At 49.9% G+C, this 21,656-nt stretch overlaps 1 protein-coding gene across 1 annotated transcript; it reads left to right on the forward strand.

Annotated features, from left to right (window-relative positions):
* Nucleotides 1–1,807: 1,807 nt before the first annotated feature.
* LOC101688727 (solute carrier family 22 member 20-like) lies at nucleotides 1,808–14,567 on the forward strand. Its single transcript, XM_004770071.3, has 10 exons — nucleotides 1,808–2,235; nucleotides 3,766–3,869; nucleotides 6,803–6,957; nucleotides 7,490–7,658; nucleotides 8,760–8,883; nucleotides 10,193–10,308; nucleotides 10,615–10,829; nucleotides 12,259–12,367; nucleotides 12,977–13,180; nucleotides 13,928–14,567. The coding sequence occupies exons 1-10, from the start codon at nucleotides 1,852–1,854 to the stop codon at nucleotides 14,031–14,033; spliced, it is 1,686 nt and encodes a 561-aa protein (XP_004770128.2). The 5' UTR covers nucleotides 1,808–1,851; the 3' UTR covers nucleotides 14,034–14,567.
* The last annotated feature ends 7,089 nt before the right edge of the window (nucleotides 14,568–21,656 follow it).

The following is a 21,656-nucleotide window of genomic DNA, read 5'->3' on the forward strand; positions in this document are numbered from 1 at the left end:
TTGCATAACATTGTGAGTGTACTTAATACCACTGAACTGTGCCTTTCAACATGGTTAAGCTGACAACTTTTATGGGGCACCTGGGTGGCTCAGTCGTGAAGCATCTGTGTTTGGCTCAGGTCATGATCTCGGGGTCCTGGAATCGAACCCCGCATCGGACACCCTGCTCAGCAGGGAGCGTGCTTCTCCCTCTCCTGCTCCCCCTGCTTGTGTTCCCTCTCTCGCTGTGCCGCTTTCTGTCAAATAAATAAATAAAATATTTTTTAAAAGATGGCAAATTTTATGTGTATTTTACCACAATTTTTTAAATCACAATTTTAAAAATTGGAAAAAATACTTGGTTCAAGCCCCTAAGAGTACAATTAACACCAGTGTCTGGGGGAGTGGCCTTAGCTGCGAGTAAAGGGTTGGGGGTATAGTTTTAGGGGAACGTGTGGGCCATGGCGCCCTGGAGACCCCACCTAGGCCATGCAGGCAGAGGCTGGAACCATGGCTCGTCTACTTCTGGGTGAGAAGCTGCTGTCTTCTGGGACACCAGAGAGTGGGACCAATGTGGGAGCCACCACAACGCCTCTGCCCCTTGCCCACCTGTGTACCCCGGAGCATCGTGAGACTTTCTTGTCACCCCTGTGTTCTGATGGGGTTGGAGGCCTCTGAGCGCCCGCTCTGGGAGAGAGCTGCAGGCTCTTGGCTGCAGTCTGGAGCCGGCTTCTCAGCTGCAGGCATCCCACAACTCATTTTGCCATCCCCTAACCCCTTTGGTTTCAAGGTCATCCTTTTTTGGATGTATTGGACCAGAGCCTCAGGGAGCTGACGCCTTTGACTTACTTGTCTTCTCACTGTCTGTGTAAGTAATAAACCTTAAAACAGAAAACGGCTTCTTGTATCTTTACCAGCCAAATCAATCAGGCCTTGACCTTGGCCGGGCGCTGTCTCGTGTGCGGGTTTGATCGGAGCCTACAGTTCTGCCTCTCAGCTTAACCAAGGCTGACTCAGAGAATTTATCACTTTTTCTTAAAAAGGTGTTTTAAATTAATTAATTTATTTATTTGACACAGCGAGCGAGCGAGAGAGAGAGAGAGAGAGAGAGTGAGAGAGAGAGCGCACAAGCAAAGGGAGTGGCAAGCAGGAGGAGAGAGAGAGATAGCAGGCCCCAGCCGAGCAGGGATTTCCCAAAGCGGGGCTCGATCCCAGAACTCTGGGGATCACGACCTGATCTGAAGGCAGATGCTTAATGGAGTGAGCCTCCCGGGCTCCCGAGAATTTATCACTTTTTGTTGCCACACGCACAGCTGTAATGATGCCCGTGAGCCTGGGGACAATAACCAGTCTGCAGGTCTTTAGTAAATATTGACAATGGACTTGTGCAATTAAGACACAGGGAACTTACCCGGAAGGACTCCGTTGAAATGGTCATGTGAAAAGTTTATTCTTTGAAGAAATATTATTTCTTTCTTTTTTTTTTTTTAAAGATCTATTTGACAGAGAGACAACGAGAAAGGGAACACGAGCAGGGGGTGTGGGATAAGGAGAGAGAGAAGCAGGCTTCCTGCCGAGCAGAGAGCCTGATGCGAGGCTCGAACCCAGGACCCCAAGATCATGCATGACCTGAGCAGAAAGCAGACACTTAACGACTGAGCCACCCAGGCACCCCTTGAACAAATAGTCTTAAGTGGAAACACCTTATTTCCTGATGCAGAGCAAATAAGATGTGATGATATCATGATTCTGGACAGATACCCAGAAGCTCTTTCCCAAGAACCCACTAGAAGGAGGTGAGAGAGCCTATAAATTAGACCGCGGTGCATGTGGGCAAACACCTCTGTCAACAGCCACGGCAGAGAGCGCACCATGGGCTTCTCGGAGCTGCTCCACACCATCGGCGGCATGGGAAAGTTCCAGATCCTCCAGACTGCTCTCATGATGTTCCCCGCCCTCCTGATCGGCTGTCACAACTTTCTGCAGAACTTCACCGCCATAACCCCGGAGCATCACTGCCGGCCGGCCAACTGGACCAATGGGTCTCATGCCCTGGGCGGTGTGGGGGATGGGGACTTACTGAGGGTCTTCATCCCCCTGGACGAGGACCGGAAACCTGAGCGGTGCCTGCGGTTCTCTGAGCCCCATTGGCAGATCCTAAGCCTCAACGACACCTCCTCTTTAAGCTTGGACACCGAGGTCTGCCTGGATGGGTGGGTGTATGACCAGAGTGTTGCCTCCTCCATCGTTTCTGAGGTGAGACAAGGCTACAGCTGAACGCTGGGTCTTTAGATGCTTTTTTGTTTGTTTTATTTTAATGGAGGTGTAAATTGTTCCATGAAATGCTCAAAATTTAAGTGTGTGGCAGGATGACATTTACATAGGTAAACACCAGCTCAAGATACAGAATGCTTCTAAGGACCCCAGAAGGCTCCCTTGCACCTTTCTACGTCACTATGTCACTATGTCACTACATCACTACGCACCCACCCCCTACACCCATGGGATCATAGTGTGTGTTCTTCAGTGTGCTGGGATTTTTTTCACTCAGTATGGATTTTTAAGAGTCAATCATCTTGATATATTATTTGGGAGCTGGTTCTTTCTCAGGGTCACGGAGCATCCCATGGCACGAATATACCACACAATCTATGTCCTTTCTACCGAGAAATGCACCTGCACTATTTCCGGTTTGGGGCTATTATGAATATCACGGTCATGTGTGTTCTTGCACACGTATTGGGGTGGACACAGGTTTTCATTTCTGCTGGGTGTATGCCCAAGAGTGGGATTGTAGGATCATAGAGTGGCCCCAGATTCTGCTGAAGTTTTCGCTGTGCATAAGACATTCAGACACATCAGAGGGCTCCGTCCTACTGCGTCTCCCACCCCGACACTTGGTCTGATGATTTTATTTTGCCTTCACTTAGCTATTTGCAAAGCAGTCAGAAAATCGACATGACATACATTTTCCTGTGTGTGCGAGTGTGTGTTTTAAGATTTTATTTATTTATTTGGCAGAGAGCAAGGGAGCACAAGCAGGGGAAACAGCAGAGAGAGAGGGAGAGGGAGAAGCAGTTTCCCTGCTCAGCATGTGGGGGTCAATCCAGGACCCTGCCATCATGACCTGAGCTGAAGGCAGAGGCTTAACCCACTGAGCCACCCAGGTGCCTTTGTTTTCCTGTTTTCTCCCAAATTTCCCAGACTGCTGAATGAAATGGGAACAAAAAGAAGGAAAGAAGAAAGCCTTTCCGGGCGCCTGGGTGGCTCAGTGGGTTGAGCCGCTGCCTTCGGCTCAGGTCATGATCTCAGGGTCTTGGGATCGAGTCCCGCATCAGGCTCTTTGCTCAGCAGGGAGCCTGCTTCCTCCTCTCTCTTTCTCTGCCTGCCTCTCTGTCTACTTGTGATCTCTCTCTGTCAAATAAATAAATAAAATCTTTAAAAAAAAAAAAGAAGAAGAAGAAGAAAGCCTTTCCAGTAAACTGGGTCTAGATTTGTGCTGGTCATCTTTCTTTTAGGGTAGAGGTTTCCTAAGACTCGGGACCAAGTGTTTCATAAAACATCTGGGATAACGTGCTTAATTCATCACGGTGATGCTGATATCGAGGTTTCCGCCATTTAATCTAAAAGGGCCAGTGCTCATGAAAGCAGGGTTATGGGCTGAAGGACAAGCTGTGGGACCGTATTAGCGTGTAAGAGGTGACAAGGCAGCTCTTACTATTCTACGGAAGCCACACGGTGAGGGTACATTGGGCCACCTGCTGACACTTGTCTCTTTCCGTCCAGTGGGACTTGGTGTGCAAGCACAAGTCACTGAAGTCCATTGCCCAGTCCATATACATGATGGGACAGCTGGTCGGAGCTACTGTCTTTGGCATCTTCTCTGACAGGTGAGGGGAGGAGGCCTGAGGAAGTCTCCAGAAACTTCCAACTAGGCTAGAGTTCATGCTATCCCCCCACTGTCCTCAACGGCTCAGGACCCCACAGGAGAAGACCCCCGTACCTCCTTACCCTGCCAGACGGCCAGGGCTACACCCGACACCTCAAACGGAGGGGTCAGGCTAGAGCGCTCGCCCCTCCCTGCCCAGGTCCCGGACACCCCAACTTTTCTAGAAGACAGTCCCTGTGCCTGCATCTGATGAGGGCTGGGGGTGGTGACACCTCCTTATTTTGTTCTGCAATGAATTGCAATCATGACTCTCGAATTACTCTCTGCTTGGGGATGAATTTGGAGTCACGCGGCAGAAGAACTTCATCATGGGAATGGTGATAAAGCTGCGTCCGTGGTCTTGTTTCTGCCAGCCATGATTTCCCCGCTGGGTTGCCTCCACGGGTCGCTTCCCCAGGAAGCAGGAGCCCCTGGCACAGTCACTGTTGCTGTGAGTGGCTGATTCTACGGAGCGCTCTCCCAGGTCCTCCCAATAGCCCTGGGTGGCTGCTCCCATTTCAGAGATGACGCGGGGCTCAGCACCACTGGTCCACGGAAAACTGATTCCAGCGTGGACATTTTGTCCATGTTCTTGGAAGTGAGGACAATGTTCTCATCAGGAAGCAGCTTTGCGGGACGCCTGGGTGGCTCAGTTGGTTAAGCAGCTGCCTTCGGCTCAGGTCATGATCCCAGCGTCCTGGGATCGAGCCCCATATCGGGCTCCTTGCTCGGCAGGGAGTCTGCTTCTCCCTCTGCCTCTGCCTGCCACGCTGTCTGCCTGTGCTCACTCTCTCTCCCTCTCTCTCTCTCTGACCAATAAATAAGAAAATCTTAAAAAAAAAAAAAAAAAAAGGAAGCAGCTTTGCGCTCGATGCCGTATCTGGACTGATGATCCTTGTTCAAGCCGAACAGGCCAAGGCACATTTCTGAGAACTCCACTCCCGGGTACAGCGTCTTCTAATCTTTTGCCTCTCTTGATTTTTGCCAGCCTGTTGGATGCTTCCCCCCACCCCCACCCCGGTGCCACAGAAAGAACATGGCAGGTGGACATTAGCGGAGCTGGGCTCTGCCCCTCTAGGAAACCTTGGAAAGTTCACTTAGCTCTTGGGATCATTTCTGTACAACTGAGGGGCCCTCCCAGTCACCCAGTGACCCCAGTCGCCTGTGTCTCCCCTGGCTGGGCTCCTGGAACACTCAACCACAGTCCCCTGTGCTGGTACACCCAGCCTTAAGCTCTGGGCAGGAGGGGCGCCTTGCTCATCGGATAGGAGGCCACCTGGAGGGCCCCAGACTCTGTCCCCCACCCCGCCACCTACTCAGAGGTGAAAGGAGGGAATTAAAGTCATCTCCATGGGGCCGGCAAGGATCTCTTGCCTTAAACGCCAGTCCCCAGTAACAAGGGGCCTGCAGCCTGGCCAGCTCGTCCTGTGCGTACAGATGGCTGAGGGCCGCAGCACATCCGAGTGGAGCTCCAAGTCAAGAGCTCTCGCCTCTGGGAAGAGCCCAGTAGGAGCTGGATGGACCTCCTGAGTCTGTGACCCCATCTCTTCTCCACTGTTTGCCTGATCCCTTTTGAGACCTCCCCTTGGCTCCCCCCCTCCTCCCCCCTACCTCGCCCATTTCCCTCCTCTCCCGTATCCCAGCAAACCCCGTCTGCTCTGTACAGCTCTGCGTCGGCACAGACCTGGACCTGCCTCCTCCGCGCGCCGCCTCCGAGGCCGCAACTCCGGGAGCAGCCTCTTTCCCCTGGCCCCGGGCCGGCTGCAACAGCCTTTGAAGGAGCCCCCCTGCTTCTTCCTATCCCTGACCCCTTCTGTTGCTCTCACACCTATGGGAAGAGCGATCGTATCAGGTGCAGAACAGACCCTGCCTTTCCTCTGCTCGACCTCCCGCCAGCCCGCTGGTTCCTAGCCTGTGAAGCCTGGTGGGCGCATGGGCTGCTGGCCCTGCCCGGGCTGGCCCCGGAGCCAGGGCTCTGAACCCAGCACCGGCCCCGCCCCTCCTACTCCATCCTCCTCCTGCCTTTGCACTGGCTATTCCCCCACCAGGGGCACTAGTCCCAGGACCCCTCTTCAGGCCACATCTCACAGCCTCAGAGTACAATGATGGGGATTTCTCACTGGCTGCGGGTGTGGCGCAAGTCATTTCAACTTGAGCCTCTGTTTTCTCATCTGTAAAATGGGGAAAATGACGCTCTTGACCTTAGATGACACACCTCAGTGCTATGTCCGTGGCACTCTGTGGTGTCACCTGCCCAGAGGAGCCTTCTCTGGCCACCCTATTTACAAGGACAGCCCCTCTGACGTTCCCTGTTCTTCTCTGCTCCGCGCTGTTCTGTGGCCTCTGACGGTCTGTGTGTTTTACCTACGTTTCTTCCTTATTGTCTGATTCTCGCGCAGTGGCCAGGGCAGAGGGTGTGGGTAGGGGGTCCCATGGGAAGGGACAAGGGAGCTCCCGGTCGAGGCCTCAGCACTTGGCACCTGCCTGGCCCACGGGGGTCTGAGAGGGGGTAGAAGAGAATGAGTGTGGGGTCGAGGGTCCCTTGGAACACTGGAGGCACTGCTCACACTCCCTCCCCCATGGGGCAGGGACCAGAAGCCACACGCAGATGCTCATCACAGCCCCATCTGGAAACAGCTGTACTTCAACAAGGAACGGAGCCAAGAGGCAAAGAATTAACCCTCCTCCCCTAGGGGAATCTAGGCCTCCGCAACTCGTGTGGGGAGGGGCGGGGGCAAGGCGGGAGTCCCTTCCCAAGGCCTTTCCTAAGGATGCGGGGGAGTGAGGGGCAGACTGGTGGAGGCCAGCAGGCTGGGGCGAAAGCGGGGGCAGAGAGGCCACTTGGCAGCCGGACCCCGGGGGCTCAGCCGGCGGCTCCGTCGGTCCCGGTGGCAGGTGTGGACGCAAGACGGCGCTGCGGAGCGGGATACTGCTGATGATGGCCGCGGGCACCAGCGCCGCTTTCTCGCCCAACTTCCTGGCCTACTGCGTGCTCAGGTTCCTCAGCGGGATGGCCATGACGGGCATCATTATCACCAGCCTCTGCCTCAGTGAGTACCCCTGCGGAGCCCTGGCTGCTCCGCTCACCGCTGTGCCACCCGGGGGGCGGGGGTGGGGGTGGGCACTTCAGTTACCCTGTCTGGGCCTCCGTTTCCCCATCTGTGATACGGGGTGTTAATGATTGAACCTCCCTCATCTCATACCTATTTATAGAATGATACCCGGCCCCCTCGAAGACCTTCAGGAAATGTCCGCTCTTTGAAGGTGGTGGCTTAAGCCCCAGGCTCGAATTCCCAGTCCCCGGGACATACTCCTTGCCTGTGTTGGGGGTGATGGATCCCAGATGGCCCTGTAGAGGGGTGTCACAAAGACCAAATGAGATGGCAAAGTTGCTTGGGATGCTCAGGACAGTGTGCCCTGCAAGGCACCAAGCGGGGTCAGAGCCCACCCATCAATAGGGTTCATCGGCGGCAAGTTCCACAGGGGCCTTGTCTGGGGTCCCTGCCCCTGATTCACCCAGGCTGACCCCTCTCCCTGGCCCTGGGAGCTCACTACCAGCACTGCCACACTTGTCATCCCCAGCCATGGAGTGGACCCCGACGCAGAGGCGGACGCTGGTGAATATCTACACCATGTACATGATCACGTTGGGCCAGGTGGTCCTCACAGGCCTGGCCTACCTCATCCGCCCCTGGCGCTGGCTCCAGGGCACCCTATCTGTCGCCTACGTGATCATTCTTCTGTACTCCTGGTATGTCAGCTCCCAGACGCCCCCTGGCCTACGTAGAGTTGCCTTGTCTGATCTGACTTCATGTCAGTGAGGTGTTTGCTGGCCTCAGAGCCGACCTTGGCTTGGCTCTGCTGAGATCTGATCTCCTTTTTTTTTTTTAATATTCTTTTTTTTTAACGTTATGTTAATCACCATACAGTACTTCATTACTGTTTTTTAAAAGATTTTATTTATTTATCAGATAGATATCACACGTAGGCAGAGAGGCAGGCAGAGAGAGAGAGAAGCAGACTCCCTGCTGAGCAGAGAGCCCGATGTGGGGCTCAATCCCAGGACCCTGGGATCATGACCTGAGCCAATGGCAGAGGCTTCAACCCACTGAGCCACTCAGGAACCCCTTCATTAGTGTTTTGATGTAGTGTTCATGATTCCTTGTTTGAGTATAACACCCAGTGCTCCATGCAATCCGTGCCTGCCTTAACACCCATCACCGGGCCAACCTCCTTAAGGAGAGAAGAGAGGACCCTTGATATACAAGGTGTTTTCATTTGGTTTCTTTTTCTCCGTATCAACCTTGGCGAATCGTCTGGTGAATCGCGCCATCTGGGGTTCTAAGTGGCTGCACACTTGACCCCGCCGGCCACTGAGAAGAGGTTTAAATCCAGAGCCATGGGAAAGTAGGCAAAATTCTCAAAATGACAGGGGAGACCCAAACTAGCGCCATGAGAGGTATTGAGAGCGCAGCATGAAATGAGAAATGCAGGAGACAGAAAATGTGTGCAACGTGGTGACAGTTCTGCAAAAACAAACACGTGCCCGAATTCATATCTTGCGGTAGGACCAAAAGAAAAATGGCGGAAACAACCAAGGCCCCTTTCACTGACGCTCCTCCCATTTTGTTCTTTCCGATTTTTCTCTTGGATCTCCCTGTTTCCAAGTGGGCTAGCCCTTGACCTATGGTGATTGGGAGTGTGAGCCCCGTACCTGGGCAAGCACTGTGGATGGAGATCCCTTGGCCCTTCCAGCTGGTCAGGGATAGGGTTGGGCTCAAGGCTCTGCCTGTCTGATCGGTCCCTCCCTCCAGACCGGTCCCTCCCTTACCCCATGCCCTCTCACTGTTAGGGGTCTGCCAGAATCGGCTTGCTGGCTCATCACCCACAACAAACTTGACAAGGCTGTGAAAAATCTGCAGGCTGTGGCAACATTAAATGGCAGAAAGGAGCAGGGGAGGAAACTCACTCCAGAGGTAGGCACAAAGGGAACCCACACACTACCCGAACCCTTCCTCCTGAGTTGGCAGTAATTCTCAGTGGGGGCTTAAGTTGGCCTCCCGAGGGTGAACAAAGAGGTAAGTGTCTACATCCAGAAGCAGTTGCTGTCACCATCAGATAGGCAGAGGACCTTTGGGGAAAGTGTCTTGTTACACCCTTTCTCAGAAGCTACCACAGGGGACATTCCACCAAAACAAGGATGTAAGCCAGGGAATCCAGGAAATAGAAGATCCCAAATAGGAGAAAGGTAATAAAGAAGGGAAAGAGTTGGACAGAAAACCTAAAGAATGATCAGTCTGTACTGAAACACATAAATAGACATATACCAGAGGCCTTTCATGAAGGAAAAAAAATGATCTTGATAGATTGCTCATTGAACTTTATCCTCTTAATAAGAATTTTATCATTCTATCAAAGAATTTGGGGATAAATAAGTGCCAAGTACTTAAGAAACCAAGAATATTAGCAAGCAAATACACAAAAGAGGCAATTATTAACTTTAGGAAAATAAAAAGCTCACATCACAGAAAGAAATATAATCAGAGTACACGACATGGTTCAACTCTGAATGAGACTTACATTGGGAGAATTACAGAAGGGAAGGGTTAGGTCAGAGGTAGTAGAGTAAGAGGGTTAAGCCTTCATTCTTTCTTAGCATAAATCAATCTAAAGTTGGAAAATCAAGCCATAGCAGTGTAGCATTTTATCCGGAAATAGGAAATAAGTATGAGAAGAAACACCTAGAAGAGTAGAAGACAGTTCTGGAGAGGGGGAATTGAGAGTAGAGCTGGAGAAAGAGGAGGCAGGGACCTTTCTAACTACGAACATGAAGAAACAAAATAACAATGGCTAAGATCCCAGACTTGGGGCCATTCACCGGGGTTTGACTCCCAGCTCCCTACTTAGAGCTCTGTGACCTTGGGCAAATTATTTAACCTTCGGAGCTTCTGTTTCCTCTTCTGTAAAAAGGATTGCAGAATCTCCCTTACATTAAATAAGTTCGTTCACATCCAGTACTTAGACCCCCATCTGGCACATAACAAGTACTCAATAAATGGTGGTCATTGTTGACCATCAAGAAACACTAGTTAAAAGAAAAGGAGAAGTTGCTATATAAGAGAATGCACGCCCATAATTTGAAGTCCTGTATTTCTCCTTGAGGGTGTGTGTGAAGGAATTGGCCAATGTGGGAGGAATCAAGTAATTGTAGGGCATCAGGAAGTGGAAGGACTAAGGGCCGGAGCCCTTTCTTCCGTCATCCCCACTCTGGTCTTTTCCTGCTAGGTAGTAAGGCTCCACATGCAGGAGGACACAGCTGCTATCAAGGAGACCCCATTCCTCCTCGATCTCTTCCGCACTCCGGGACTCCGCAGGACAACTTGCTGTATCGCCCTGGGATGGTGAGTGGTGCCCCAAAGAGTGACAACCCCCCACCCGAATCATTCACCGGACGGCTGCTCCTGAGTTGTCATTCCTTGGTACCCCACTGGCTTGAGACAGAGATGGAGGCAACAGATCATGGGCGAAGCAATCTGAGAAGATGGGAAAACCTGGCAAAGTCTGGAACCAGAGAGGATTGGGTTCTAGAATAGGATCGCATCCTATCCGTGGCCAGAATGTTGGAGACTCCTTCCATTTGAAAGAAAGGCAAACCATGGGTCACCTCTTGAGTAGGAAGTAAATTGCTGGCACTTTCTCTCCTCCAGGTTTTCCGCAGGCTTCTCCTTTTTTGGGCTGGGTTTGGATGTGCAGAAATTTGGGTTCAACATCTACTGGACACAACTGCTGTTTACAGTCGTGGATTTCCCCATGAAGCTGCTGACAGGCCTGAGCATGGGCTACTTTGGCCGCCGAATCACTGCCATCTCTTTGCAGCTGGCGGCCGGTTGCGTGATCCTTGTCACCTCATTTCTTCCTCAAGGTGAGGTTTTCTTCTGGGTCTCGTGAAAATTCTCTTCTGATATGATGGATGACACGGTCTGGTTTGATGATTCAGAGCAGACTAGAGAACCAGATGAACCTTTTTTCAACTGGTTTCCTGTGATCATGGACAAGTCGACCCACTTACCCTCCATTGACACTCACAGTTGTTTAGGAAGAATAATTAAGAAGCTCTTATTTGGGGTTAACTGCCTGCCAAGCACTGTGCTAGTCCTTCACATGTATCAACTCATCTGATCATCATAAGCTGCTTTTATAACTGAAGCATAAATAAATAAAGCACAGAGAGGTGAAGTGACTTGTCCAAGGTCACACAGCTAATAGGTGCTAACATCGGGGAAAACAACATGATGGTGACATGGGCATTTTGTCATAGCAATCTCTATAGTTTTCCATGTTTGCAATAATTTTTAAAAAATCATTAAAGATCCTGTGTAAAAAGTTCATATCCCAGTGTCCGGCTCATGGGAAACATTGAATAAATTTTAGCTATCATCATTAGGTAAGTTTATAAAGATATAAATTCAGCCCTCTGAGATCTAGTAGCAAGGGATACTAATCTGAAATGGTTGTAGGAATCACAAAAATCTAGAATCCTGCAAGTGGGGGATGTGTTGAAGACTGTCGCATCTATCATTTTACTGATGAAAACCCTATGTCTGTGGGACAGTCACCTCCCCAACTCCCCGGGACAGGGCTAAATCTCAGCATTCCTCACTCCCCAACTGCCCCTGCCTCATCTGAAAGTAGCAACTTGGGTTGGTTGTTAGTTATTCACTGCTCTTTCTCCAGCACCTGCCGGCCCCGGGGCTCAGACCAGACCCAGGTTCAGGGAACACAGAAGCCTTTAGGGAGACAGACTATAATTAATTGCAGTTGAGATCAGTGCCTCAGAGGAGATGTCCAAGGAGTAAGGGAATATATGGTGGGCTCCGCTCAGTGAAACAGATCAGGGAAGTCCTCCTCGCCAAAGTAGCATTTGAGTTGAGAAGGATGAGAAGAAGATGAGAAATAAGAAGGTGAGGGGCGCCTGGATGGCTCAGTGGGTTAAAGCCACTGCCTTCAGCTCAGGTCATGATCCCAGGGTCCTGGGATCGAGCCCCGCATCGGGCTCTCTGCTCAGCACGGAGCCTGCTTCCTCCTCTCTCTCTGCCTTCCTCTCTGCCTACTTATAATCTCTGTTTGTCAAATAAATAAATAAAATCTTTAAAAAAAAAAAAAAAGAAAGAAAGAAAGAAGAAGGTGAATAGTGGGGAGAAGAGCTCGCTGAGGAGGGAGTACGGCCAGTGCAAAGGCCATGGGGCTGGGAGGTGCTTGACACAATGAGATGTCAGAACAGGTGATTAGTGATTACATTGACATTTCATTAACTCCCTTTTGTCTACACCCCACCCACTGCCTTCTCTCAGACTTGAATACCTTTAAGATGATCCTCTGTTTGTTTGGGAAAGGGAGCCTGGCCGGCTGTTTCAGTTGTCTCTACCTATACACCATGGAGCTCTTCCCAACCGAAGTCAGGTAAGAAGATGGGTCATTGTCTCTGGGACCGAGACTGCAGCCCCTGTCGCTCAGAGCTGGGCCACTAAGGAAACCAGCCTTCTTTTGGAAATGGTTTTGTGGTTTCATGTCTCAAAAGAGCAGGTTCAAGTCCCTATTTTAACGTGATTTTGGGTATCGTAGGACATTGCTCTTGGAATAGTGACCGGAACTTGGCAGGCACTCCATAAACGGTATCATGTCTATAGCTTCGGAAAAATGTCAGTATCCCAGGTAGTGGTAGGAAATGAAGAGCTGAGGAGTTGAGTGTTGGAGCAGCGCCCAGCCCAGAGCACGTGCTCAGTAAGTATCAGCTGTCAGGCTTTCCGTCATTATCATGGCTCCCAGTAAGCATCCCCCTGGGCGCATCTGAGATCAAGGTTCCCTTCCCCATGATGTGCCCCCACATGACCCATCCCAGGATCAGGCCCTTTGCCACGCAGCCTTCTTATCTCTTGTGCACCAGCCCTGACACTCAGGGCCTGGTTCATTCATTCATTCACCAGATCCTCTCAGGCTTGGTGCAGGTGCTTGAATTCCGGCAGTGCACCTGCACGGTCCCAACCCCTTCCGTGTTCTCTGTCTCCTCAGGCAGACCGGGATGAGTGCTGGGATCTTCAGCACACGCCTGGGCTCCCTCTTGTCCTCCCTGGTCTACATCCTGGGCAACCATAGCCCAGTGCTACAGCCGGTGATGTTTGGCCTGGTCCCGATCCTGGCAGCCACAGCGGGCTCCTTCCTGATAGAGACCAACAACCAGCCGTTGCCGAACACCATCCAGGAGACAGAGAAGAGGTAAGAGACTTCCTGCTCGCATCTCTCCAGTGTCTCAGAAAGTCCTTGTAGCCTGTGGGGACCAGCAGTGGGAAAGGGTCCTCTGGGGTTCTTGCTGCCTTGGCAGGAGTGGGGGGCACCCCCCTGGGCCCATGTCAGGACCTCTGGGGCCACTCGCACTGCCCCTCCCCCTCCTTCTGTAAATGTCATAATGGCTTCAGGTGTCTTAAAATTGGTGGTGATCGCCCGGGAGCCTGAGGAAGCATTTGGAGGTGAATCCCACAGGAGGCCATATACAGTGCTGCCTAATTCTCCTTCTATTAAATACATCATCACTTTGTATGTGGAGGGGAGCTGTCGCATGGCTAAATCCCTCTTGTCACCTAACCTGTGGCTGCAAAACACGGGGTAGGGAACAAGTGAGTCAGTCTGTCCCTTCAAATGAAGTTCAGCCATGCTTTCTAGGTTAGAAGGAAGACGGTCATCTAATCTACCCACAAAGCACTTCTTTGCAAGTGGGTTCCTTATCTGTGGCTTGGAGGATCGGGGCTGGGCTTGGGTGTGTCTGCAGGTCAGATGGGCTGGGCTGGGCTGGCCTGGCCTGGGGGCACCTCTCAGGGGGCAGCTCTGCATCTCCATTTCACCCTTCTTCTGGGGCAGCAAGCACCCTCCTTCTCAGGGCGGTGGCAGAGACCCAGGAGCCCGTCCATTTCTGAAGCTCTCGCTTTTCCGCTCAGAGCATGTTGTTCTGTTTCTTTCCTTACCCAGAGTGAAGATGGCTCGTGACAAGCAAAGAAACGTCAGTGAAAATACCACAAAGAAAGGATTGGCCTCACTTCTCCCAGAAAAGACAAAAGTCAAATGTACGGTGTGATTTCTCTGGACCCACACCTATATTCTGAATGGCCCTTCCTCTCTCTTCACTTTCTCATGTTTTGGAAATGTGACACGTCTTGCCAAGGAAATGCGGTGGCACCCCGCTTGACCACCATGGAAAGCAACGATAGGGCTGTGCTCTGGAAATATTATAAGGCAGATGAGTCATTCGACTTAGAGACCAACGGGAAATGACACGTATTGGACAATCTGTGACACTTGAATATGAAGAATGAGCTTTAAGTAGATATGAAGGGATCCGTCGATTTTGTGAAGTGGCATCAGGTAACAGAAGCCAACGTCCCTTTTTAAAAAAGAAAAAAGATGTGAAGCTGAAGTATTTAGGAATGAAATGAAACATCGGGAATTTGCTTTAAAATTCTAGAAAAGTGGACAGAGTGAGTGCCAGGGTTGAAGCAGGGAGTTCTTTGATCTTCCTACTTTGGGACGTGTTTGGAAAAATTTTTTAAGACTTTATTTATTTATTTGGCAGACAGATCACAAGTAGGCAGAGAGACAGGTGCATGGGGGTCAGGGGGCAGGCTCCCTGCTGAGAGAGAGCCTGATGTGGGGCTTGATCCCAGGACGCTGAGATCATACCTGAGCAGAAGGCAGGGGCTTAACCCACTGAGCCACCCAGGCGCCCTGTTTGGAAATTTTTATGATTGAAATATTTTTCAAGTCCAACAGTTTTTTTCTATGATTAATCTAAAACAATGACATGATGGCTGAAAACGTCCCCCCAGGCTGCCTCCCCAAGGGTTTTGTCTCCTTGGTGGTGGCTCTTATCAGACCCTGAAACCCTTAGTAGCTGCAGCTCAAGGTCATATCCTACATTGCCTGTGGATGACCCAACCAGCTCTCTGGCGAGCAGCCCAGGGAGGCAGCCCAGATCACAGGGTGAATGCCTGAGACTCCAAAAGGCCAAAAACCTAGCAGAGCTTCCAAAGAGAGGTGGTGAGGGGCGTGTCCAAGATGTTGATCAGAGTGCTGTTGACATAGTACCGCTTGCTAGTTACTGATATCGCTAAGCTTGGTAATGGTCATTTGATATACAAGGACATATGCTTGAGACCCACAGGGCTTCGGTATGGAGAAGAGCCTCCTGAATTTCTGAAAATCAGGGTGTCCGCTGGTTATCACTGAGCTTCTCTATCCAGCATGGGCATGTAAATGTATGTATTTTTTTTCCCTACACCTACGTTTTCTCTAACATAGAAGACAGGATTATTGCAGTGTTCATGTTTTTGTTACTAGCCTCTGATCTAATGATGTTAAATAGAATACAAAAAAATTCAGCTAAGTTTCTCAAATGCTAATTCATATTTTGTTATTTCTGTTTGTTGTTTACTTATTTATCTGCTTTAAGTATGAACGATTAACCAATATTCAATTCTCGTTTGAATTATGATTATGAATTATATCATGGTTTGTTTTTAGAAATAAAAATCCCTTTTTTGAAAACAGATAATGGTTGAACATAACTGAATTAAAGTAGTACATCAAAGCAGACTATAAAACTTGACTGCTTCAGAAAACCTAAGTTTAGGGGCTCCTGGGTGACTCAGTGGGTTAAGCCTCTGCCTTTGGCTCAGATCATGATCTCAGGCTCCTGGGATTGAGCCCCACATCCAGTTCCCTGCTCAGCAGAGTGCCTGCTTCTCCCCCTCTCTCTGCCTGCCTCTTTGCCTACTTGTGTTCTCTCTTTATCTCTCTAATAAATAAATAAAATCTTAAAAAAAAAAAAGAAAGAAAACCTAAGTTTACAAAGATTTAGATCGGGGCACCCGGCTGGCTCAGTCAGTGAAGCAAATGCTCCTTCTTCTTTTTTTTTCTTTTTAAGATTTTATTTATTTGTTTGACAGACAGAGATCACAAGTTGGGGGAGAGGCAGACAGAGAGAGAGAGAGAGAGAGGAGGAAGCAGGCTCCCTGCTGAGCAGAGAGCCTGATGCAGGGCTCGTTCCCAGGACCCTGGGATCGCGACCTGAGCCGAAGGCAGAGGCCCTAACCCACTGAGCCACCCAGGTGCCCTCTTTTTTTTTTTTTTTAAGATTTATTTACTTGAGAGAGAGCGCGTGACTCCACACACACCGACACATACAGCAGGGAGGGCCAGAGGGGGAGCGAGAGAGAATCTCAAGCAGACTCCCTGAGCTGAAGTCAAGAGTTAGACACCCAACCAGCTGAGCCATCGGGGTGCCCCACGAGGGACTCTTGATCCCAGGGCTGTAAGTTTGAGTCCCACATTGGTTGTAGAGATGACTTAAAAATAAAAACCTTAGGGGCCCCTGCGTGGCTCAGTGGGTTAAGCCTCTGACTTCGGCTCAGGTCATGATCTCAAGGTCCTGGGATGGAGCCCTGAATGGGCTCTAGGCTCAGCAAGGAGCCTGCTCCCCCCCCCCACCTGCCTCCCTGTCTACCTGTGATCTCTCCCTCTGTCAAATAAATAAATAAAATCTTAAAAAAAAAATAAATTTAAAAGTAAAATCTTTAAAAATAAATAAATAAATAAAATATTTTGATCATACCTGAGTTCAAGAATGATAAATCATATACGAATATGATTTCACATATCATATGAATTTTTCAGAATTTTAATGACTGACTTTAGTATTTCCTATTTTGCTTGACCAATGCCTTAAAAATCTGTATGATATTTGTTTTATTTTTATTTGTTTATTTATTTTTGGTGGGCAGCAAAACAAGGTTTATTGAGCGATAGTGAAGGGATAGTACAAAGCTCTCGAGGAGGGAGGGACCCCAAGGGGTTGCCACCGGGAGTTTCTAAGTCTAGGGATTTTTATGGGCTTGTTGGCCAGCTGTTTTCATCTGATTAACCGTCCCTGCACCTGTCATCCAATCAAGTTTCTGTCACCTATCTATCCTGTGGGAAGGGTGGAGGGCTCCTTCCAGGGCAGCATAAAATCCTTTAAAGGGTGGTTTCCTCTTAAGGTGTTGGGGGGTCCCTTGTTCCTGCCTGCCTGCCTTCCAATTATCCTTCATCATTCCCTCCTCTAAAGAGGTAACCCCAACTACTGTCAGGGAAAAAGGGTGACGACCGATCGTAGCTACTTCCTGCTGGTCAGGGGCATGGATGGGGCGGCAGTCAGGGCTCCTCTCATCAAGATCTGTCACGCGGTCCCCTGCAGGTGTCTGGTTTGACCTCCGTGCGAGGCTCCTTCTGAACCACCATCATTTGGAGTTTGATGATCTTTATTCTGGAAGATCTAAAGGAGGCAAGGCCCAATGCATAATGCAAGACCGAGTACAGCCGGGCGTCCGGCGAGAAATAGAGCATGTATTTGTGAGGCGATGGCCGGCAAAAGGAAAAAGACTTATCTGTTTCTTGTGCCTCCAAGACAAGTTGGAGGTCCTCTCTAGGTTCCCAGAAGGGTTTCGGGGACCCAGGCTTGAACTTCAGGCACATTGCTGTTGGGAGTTGTCCCTGGGTGCGGGTCTTCCCAGACTGGCTCTAACAAGACTTGGCCCCCAGGGTGAAGTAGGAGAGGTTGGTTATTTGGGGGCTGGGAGTTGGGAAGCTTCTTGCAAGAGGGATGAGATGATTTATTAAATCAAAGACTTCCTTGTCTGTCAGCAGGTCATTGACAAGGAAGGGTCTCCCATATAAGGCGATAGGGAGTAGAGACACCCAATTTTTACTTGTCTCTTGTGCCATTTCATTCTTCCAAGGATTGACGTCTTCAGACATGGTGTGATAGAGCCCCGAACCTTGGCTACTCCCTCTGCAGGGTCTGGGGGAGTCCAAGCCAAGGGATCTTCTGTGGCTTTTTTGGTTCTAGAGGGAAAGACCTTAACCCAGTAGGCAAGGGTGTCTACCCAAACCAGAGGATACCTGTCCCTTTGCCCGTCTTCCCCAGGGTAACTTCCTACTCACTGTTTGCCTCTGGGGACTTGTGAATGGGGGAACTGGTCATTCTTCACGTTTTTCCTGTCCCAGAATCAGTTTCATAGATTCGGGAATCAAGGGAGCCAGCAGCTATAGCTGCCCCTAAGGCATGCTGGCCAGCCGGGGATTAGGACGCCCGAGGTCATTCCCTTTCTGTCACATCCTTCACAGTGGAAAGACTTAGAGCTGGGCACTGAGAAAGGCCCTCTTGAGATTCTTAAAAGCTTTCTCTGACTCTGGATCCCACATTAATAGGTAGGTACTGGCTTGTCTGGGTGTCCTTGATCAACCAATATAGGGGACCTGCCCTTTCTCCGTGACTGTGTCCTATCATGTCCCAATAACCTTTCCATCAAGGGAAAGCGGTGGGGTCCTTTAGGTATATGGGGACAGGCACTGCTTATGTTAAGTCCCAACCCACCTTGGCCTGGGATGCCCAGACCTGGGAATTAATATCAGCCTCCATTACAGGGAGGCCATTGCCAGCCTGACTAGGGGCCATCACTACGAGAGTTTCTCTTTACCTAAAAGAAGTGTGGAACTTCTGGACTTAAAGAGTGAGAGAGGCAGCTCTTCCTGCCTATAGGTCCTGTCCCTGTGCTTTAAAAAAACCCTTTTGGCACCAAAACTTCTCAAGAATTCTTTCTTGGCTGTTGGCTTCGAACCCGAACATCTTTCCTACATGCCTGTGATGGAAGAGCATTCGGGGATTTCACCCGCTGGACCCCAGGGCCTGACGCTCACTGCCCACCTGCTTGTACTCCCTGACCTTTGTCTTACATTTCTCCTTCAGCTCTTCTTTCCAGCTGACCTCAGCTGCAGCAAATGAAACCCGAAAACACCCCTCAGGTGTTTTGTGATGGGTGATGGGTGATGTGGGAAACAAAGACAGAAGAAAAATTATTAAATTTCCTCACTACCCCACTGACAGTCCTGGAAACAGGCAGGGGACCTTCTTCCTCTAAGGACTCTATTGCCTCAATGATGCTACTTTCCTAAGGGCAAAAGCCAATCTTAGCCCCACACCCCCACCCCCCAAGGTCCTGTAAGTCCACTTTAACATATAAAAATTCTTTAGAAGATTCCTTTATCTCTAAACCCCACCAAGATCCATGTTAGTGATCACCTCCCCCCCACCAAGCTTATGGCCCACCGATATACATCTGAAGGGTCTCATGACTAAGGTTTTATTAGACGGTAATAAATCACATTTTGGCCACAATGGCTAGCCTCCTCAAGGTCCTGGAAACCTTGCTTCCAAAATTCTTTAGAGACTTACACTCTCCCTAACCCCCACCCGACTTGAATGTATGTAATGGGCCACTTCTTCTGACCCCACTACAGCTCTTTCTGTCGATGGTCCTGTCCCCGTGCTTTAATAAAATCACTTTTTTGCACCAGAAAAAAAAAGAGAGAGAGAGAGAGAGAAGAAAAGAAACAAGTGAAAGAAAGAAAGAAAGGAAGGAAGGAAGGAAGGAAGGAAGAAAATCAGATCCCCAGGTGCATCCCAGAAGATGAGGAAAAAATCTGGCTAATGGGTCGCCCAGTGATACGACAACAGTCGCAGTTGAATAGTTGGCCCAGGGCAGAGAGAACAGAAAGGGTGTCTCCTGTATCAAGAAGGAAATGGGCTGGTTTTCCTGGTGTTTCCAAAACGGCCTGGGGCTCTGGGTTCCCTAGGGTGAGCTGTTGGGGAGGAGCCCCATGGAGAGCCCCAGGACCCAGCAGTCCCAATCAGGGCTCTGGCCACCTGAGCCCTTGAGGATTAAGGTCCCCGAGGGCCTTCAGATTTCCAGTGTCCTCCTTAGTTTTTGTCACTGGGGGCATTCTCACTTCCAGTGTCCCAGGCAGCCATAGATAGGGCATTTGGTGCCAGAGCCTTCGGAACCTGGAAGCTGATTGGATCTTTAAGAATGACCTCAGCATGGGGAGCACCAGGAGAGCCGGCTGTGTATTCAATGAGAACCTCTCTCAATCTGAGAAAATTGTTGGGTTTTCTTCCCGAGTTTGGGTTGACACTTAACTTACCTATAGACCCAGATACCCTTACCAGAGACTTTGAAAGCCACCTCCTTAAAAATTTCCCTAGAAAACTTCGAGACAAGATTAACCACCAATTTTTTACCAACAGACCCAGATATCCTTTAAAAGCACAAACCTAAGTCCGGTAATCAATGCTTTATTAGCACTTTATCCTATTTGGAAAAGACCTAGATGTAATCTCATTTAACATCCAAGCAGAACTTCCTTAAAAATTACCCAGGAAGACTCTGAGACAAGATTAGCAGCCATTTTAACGTGAGCTTATTTGACCTTCAGCAAACCTAGATGGAATCCCTCCTGGTTCTAAACCTTACCAGCTTGGACAGATGAGTAGATGGCATGTTTTTTTCCACCAAAGTGGAAATATGCCATCCATGTCAGGCCAGAGAAGACAGTGAATTTCCCAAAACAAACAGAGTTTCTACAGGGACTTGGGAATAGTCCTTAAAAGTCTCCATCCTGAGACAGACGAATCACAGTTGGCTCCAATTATAGCCATTAACGCGGGAAATGAATGAGGGAGAGAAACCTCTAGGTTTCAATCCCTCTATGATGCAGGCTTGGAAGGGCCGGTGATACCAATTTCCAAAGGGATCATTCATATCCTCACTGAGGTCTTGAGAGGGTCCCCAGTTGGGGTCTTGAGGAGGAATAACAAGCGCTCCAGTTGGAAAGCAAGACCATCCATGGGCTCACCCATCTCTTGATCCCCGTATTCTTAAGCAGTGGCCAGGACGCCCCATTTTTCTGCTTCAGAGAGGGTCTGATTTAACAGAAGCCTTACATCCGAGTTTGGAAAACTTTGAGGTCCCCCCTCATCTCAGGTCTTGTCGCAGCCCCTCCCTTTGGTCCGCCTTGGAGCACTACCTGTTCTCGAAGAGGGTCAAGCCCTCGAGCACCAGCAGGGGTTCCAAGATAGGGAGGGACAGGTTAGGGGACCTGATCTTACCCCAGGAAGGGTGAAGCCAGGCAGGATTCCCCTGCAGACTCCGTGTGCCAATCAACTTTTGATGTGGATGTGATGTTCCTTGATTCCTCCCTACCCCACTGGGGGTTGGGGGTCCAAATGAAAGCAGTAGGAGGCTGGATCAATCCTACATGGTGAAAATCAGAACAAAAGAAAATGAGCCACCTTTTTCCCAGTTAGCACCCAGAAGGCAAAGTCACTCAGGTGGCCAAGTCTCATCCTCCAACTTGTATTGTGGCCGTGCCCCAGACAAAAGCAAATGAGTTGCCTTCGTCAGTTAAAACCAGGAAGGCATTCGAGTGAATGATATTGAGTGATTTACAGGTCTGATACCCTTCCTGTAACCTATAATGCCAGGGAGAGATTCTGAAGGAAGAAGGGTGTTGGTCGGGGAGTTAATTACTCATCCACAAGGAGAGAGGAAAAGGCATCCCTTACTTCAATTTCTTAAAGCTGATTAGGGAGACTTGGGAAGAGGGACAAGGCATTCCCCACCTCAGTTCTCCTCATCTTTTCCTGATGTGTGGCCCTACTCTCGCCTCTGACAGCCAGAGCCCTGCCAATCCCCCCATCCCCACCCCCGACCCCATCCTCTCTGAAAGGTGCTGGGAGAAGTCGCACTTACCCAAGCTTGGCCCTACCTCCAGAGAGCAACCCTGGCTTCCCCACCCTTAAGACTCCTTTAGAACTCAGTGGATACTC

Source organism: Mustela putorius, unplaced genomic scaffold (assembly GCF_011764305.1).
Source record: "Mustela putorius furo isolate JIRA1106 unplaced genomic scaffold, ASM1176430v1.1 tig00000127_pilon_pilon_pilon, whole genome shotgun sequence".
Taxonomy (NCBI): Eukaryota; Metazoa; Chordata; class Mammalia; order Carnivora; family Mustelidae; genus Mustela; species Mustela putorius.